Here is a 4,047-nt window from a genome sequence, read left to right on the forward strand (position 1 = left end):
GTGTGTGTGTGTGTGTGTGTGTGTGTGTGTGTGTGTGTGTGTGTGTGTGCGTGCGCGCGCCCCCGTTCGTTGCCTGTAGAGGCTGCTTTTTATTTTGGTTGCTCTGTTTTTCATTTACATGCCCTATTTATCTAGATGCCCCAACTAGTTCTTCGATGACCTTTTTGTGTTGCAAATCTGTATAGTTTGCTCCACGCTGCGTTTCTTCTTTCTGGCCTCTTACATTTGTCTTCACATTCTTCTTCTCTCTGTCAGAAAATGGTCCTAGAGAGCCGCTTTCAGGAGCTGGAGAGGACTCTTGACGGGGAGCGGGAGGTTTGGCAGCGGAGACTCAGTCAGAAGGAGCAGGAGCTGCTGACTATGAGAAGCCAGATGTTCGCCCAGCTGGAGGACTACGAGAACCTGCTGGATGTCAAGCTGGCTCTGGACATGGAGATCAATGCCTACAGGAAGATGCTGGAGGTGGAGGAGCAGAGGTTTGGTTGTCATCTGTCTATCATGTAACATGGCATGATAGCTGGACCTCTGGCGCGTTTTGCCAGTTTTTCTTAATCCAAATGTGTTTTTTTTTTTTTTTTTTTTTTTTTTTTTTCTCAGATTGCAGCTGTCACCCAGCCCTTCCCAGCATACAGCTATACCCCGAACTCAGGTACACGGCAGCCGCAAGCTCAGAGGGAAGAAACGGAAATTTGAGGGAGTGTCTGGCATATCACCGGTCTCTAAAATGTCCAGTCGGTCAGCAGAGCACGGCACTGTGAGCGTGGCAGAGGTCGACGTCGACGGAAAATATGTCCGACTGAAGAACAACTCTGAGACGGTAAGGCTGTAGTGCAGCTGGATAATGGCTTCATTTTTGGGTTTGACTTAGTTTGAACGTCCCAGTTTCACCTCATCATGGCACTGGCGTGTGCAAAGACGCACATCGGGTTGTTTCTTATCGGGACGCTCATCCATTTTACATGTCCAAGTCAATTTACTTGATGGTTAAATAACGTCTCCTGTAGGAGCTTTGTCAAGTAACCCTGGTGATGTCATAGTGATGTCATCGGAGATATCTCAGCTGGGCATGGAGGCTACAGGTTTCCAGCACCAGGAAGTATTGGTCTGAAAAAGGAGCATCTACCAGCTGAGGGACGGGGCTCTAACTTCATTTTTTTCACCACTGTCTCGAAATACAATTTAAAACCGTCAAGACTGGCTGTCCAGAATATGAAATTAATTAAATTATTTCTATAATCAAAAGTGATGTGTGACATAAATAAATCACCATGGATTGTAAACACTGTGCGTAAGAGAAGGCCACGTGTGCTCCAGTGAGGTAAGTGCTCACTGGTAGCTCTGAGCTAAGTGTTCACCTGAAGGGGAGCCGGAGGGTGAGTGCTATTCTTCTGCGACACTGTTTGTCGGGACGCTGTTATCATCTGCAACTGCCGTACGTTCAGAGTGGCCGCCATGAGCTAGCCAGTGGGGCGGGCTCGCATGCACAACTATTTCATGAAGGCACCTGTGGCCATGTCGACAAAGCTCAGAAGCTCTGATTACTCTACTATATCTTCACATAACTAGTCAGTTTGCTGCTATATTAATGCTGTAGATGTTGTATATTGCTCTTTTTAATGCTTCATCCACACGAGCACAGATGGGACGACTTTGTCTGGCTTATTGTCTGTAACTAGTGTAGCATTAAAGCATGGTGGTATTAGCAATCAAAGTAGCAGACAGCTGGTTGGTTAGCTAGCTTGTTAATTCCACTATGCTTTAATACTGCACTGATTACAGAAAATGAGCCAAACAGCGGCACCACTGGGTCTAACCGTCCTAGTGGTGCTCTGGAGAAGGACAAGCTACCGTGCTAACGAGCCAGCCAGCCAGTTCATTTTTTGTACTAGTCAAATGACTACCAAAAACAGTTCAATGTCTGTTCTTCCAAGTATGCATAGGTATGGTGTGAAACATTTCCACTCCCACAGTTGGCCGTATATGTAGAAATGTCCGGTCCAGCAATATCCAGAACTTTGCCATTCCTCTCATAGAGTTCTCAAACGGCACCAGAGCAGCCGTCATTCTCTCGCACATTGATTTGTAATAAATGGTGTCTGCATGGTTTTTGTGCGTACGTATTGTTTATAAATCTGTCTCTACAACACATTGACTAACTTCTGTTGATAAGACTGATATGAGACTCGGATGTTGATTTACACTTCTCTTCATTATTAACAATTAGGCAGAAGACTGTGACCTGCTTCACTTGTTTGTCCAGACCAGTGAACTGAACTGACAGTTATGTTTTGCACTGGATTAAAAATCTGAAAATCCGGCCCCAATTCATTGAATAATCTCGTTATGGCGTACAGCATCCCACCTCAAATGTATTTACTTGTTCTGCGTTTCCAGGAGCAGCCGCTGGGTGGTTGGGTGGTACGAAAGATGTACCCAGACTGTGAAGACCTCTCCTTCCACATCCCCTCCTCCTGCATCCTGGCTGGTGGGCAGACGCTCACAGTGAGTACTTGCTGGTCATTTGTTTAACTGTACTTCCCTTGGCTCTGCTGCCAAGAAGCCTCATTATTAGATTAATAAGATTTGCTGAGCAGTTCTGTGCGTGTGTGTGTGTGAGAGAGATCTGGGCCGCAGGTGAAGAGGCGGAGGCTGATTCTGGGGACCTGGTTCTGCAGGGCCAGAGGAGCTGGGGCCCTGTCACTCATGTAAGGGTGGTTCTTCTGGACCCCAACTATGAGGTTAGTGGAGCATTTTGTGCTGGTGCATTCTGGGAGATGCAGTTTGCTTAACTGTAGTCAAACTCCTGTGATGATGCTGATTACGTGCTTTGTGTCTGTCGCATTAAAATCCAAAAGGATGCAGTTAACTATCGGGGACGCACCCTACTTCCCCTGATAATGCTACACTGAAGAATACGTTTGTGTTGAATTCATAGACGTAAACAAAATAAATCTTGCTGTTAACGAAACAATAAGAAATCTTATTCAGATGAGATCCTATTTGCATAATATCACAAGTCCTTCCTGCACAGAATTCATCTCAACAATCAAGGCTACGAACTTTATAGTATTGGTAAATCAACTCAAGCGGTATTCTCTTCATGTCAATAAAGACCGGATGATGCTTTACTGTTCAGGATACGTGCCGTGTTGTCTCTGAGCATATTTATCAAGATTGTGAAATATAGAATTTAACTATTTACATTTTATGGATTGAATCCCACTTTAAAATCTTCTTTTTAGATTCTGAAACATAGTTATTACAAAATGTTGCTTTGGATATAGACATTGGAATATGATAAATATATAATCTTCCAGTGTTGGATGTAACTCCCCATGTGATCCCTTCCCAGGAGATGGCGGAGCACCGGGTGTGCATGCAGGACAGAGGTGAGGAGACCGAACTGGACTTTGATGAAGAATACGTCGCAGGCAGTGACATCCAGCACTTTCGGAGACAGGTAAAGACACTGACTCATAAAGCAACCAAAAACAAACTTTATAACTTCAGTGTGAAGTGCTCTTACAGAAACGGGCCCAAATGCTTCAGTACATGAAACTTGATGTCTGGTTTTTTTCCTGCCTACACTGAAGCCCAAGAGGAAGAAGAAGTGTTGTTCTGTCTCTTGAGTGCAGAGCAGACGGCGTGCTGTACAGGTGAGGAGGGCGGTGCTGTTCCCCCTCTGCTCGTCTGCTTGTACCCGGTGTGCACGGCTCTGTGTAAAGATGCATGGCTTGTTTCAAACATGTTGGATTTGCTCCTGCCTTTGTTTCATTCAGCAACGTACCAAAAATCATCAGAGTGCAACTCAGGAGTCAGTCTGTGGGTTAAAGGGTAACGTGGGCGTCTTTCAGCCTGGATCCTGTTTTCCCATGTTTTTGTGACTAATTGAGAAAACGACTAAAAAAATTGGTCCTCTATTGAAGGATGATGCTGCGCTGGCAAGTGAGCAGCATCAATGTTGCCACTGATGGGCCCATGTTGTCTGACAACATGTTGTTAGGATTTCAGGACTCCTCCTTCTGCAAGACGCTTTCCATAATGTCA

General features: G+C 45.2%; 1 protein-coding gene across 3 annotated transcripts in view; it reads left to right on the forward strand.

The window, feature by feature from the left end:
• The window catches only part of lmnl3 (lamin L3), a 7,406-nt gene extending 3,649 nt beyond the window's left edge, over positions 1-3,757 (forward strand). For 2 of the 3 annotated variants that reach the window (XM_031846830.1, XM_031846833.1), the window contains exons 6-10: positions 256-476; positions 598-817; positions 2,395-2,502; positions 2,622-2,738; positions 3,353-3,757. In XM_031846830.1, coding sequence (XP_031702690.1) covers positions 256-476; positions 598-817; positions 2,395-2,502; positions 2,622-2,738; positions 3,353-3,556 — 870 coding nt within the window. In that variant the 3' untranslated portion in view covers positions 3,557-3,757. The remainder of the gene's footprint in view (positions 1-255; positions 477-597; positions 818-2,394; positions 2,503-2,621; positions 2,739-3,352) is intronic. The other variant, XM_031846832.1, reaches the window with a different exon arrangement.
• Positions 3,758-4,047: the final 290 nt, after the last annotated feature.

The sequence above is a fragment of the Anarrhichthys ocellatus genome, unplaced genomic scaffold (assembly GCF_004355925.1).
Source record: "Anarrhichthys ocellatus isolate YVR2014 unplaced genomic scaffold, GSC_Weel_1.0 scaffold6, whole genome shotgun sequence".
In the NCBI taxonomy this organism is placed as follows: Eukaryota; Metazoa; Chordata; class Actinopteri; order Perciformes; family Anarhichadidae; genus Anarrhichthys; species Anarrhichthys ocellatus.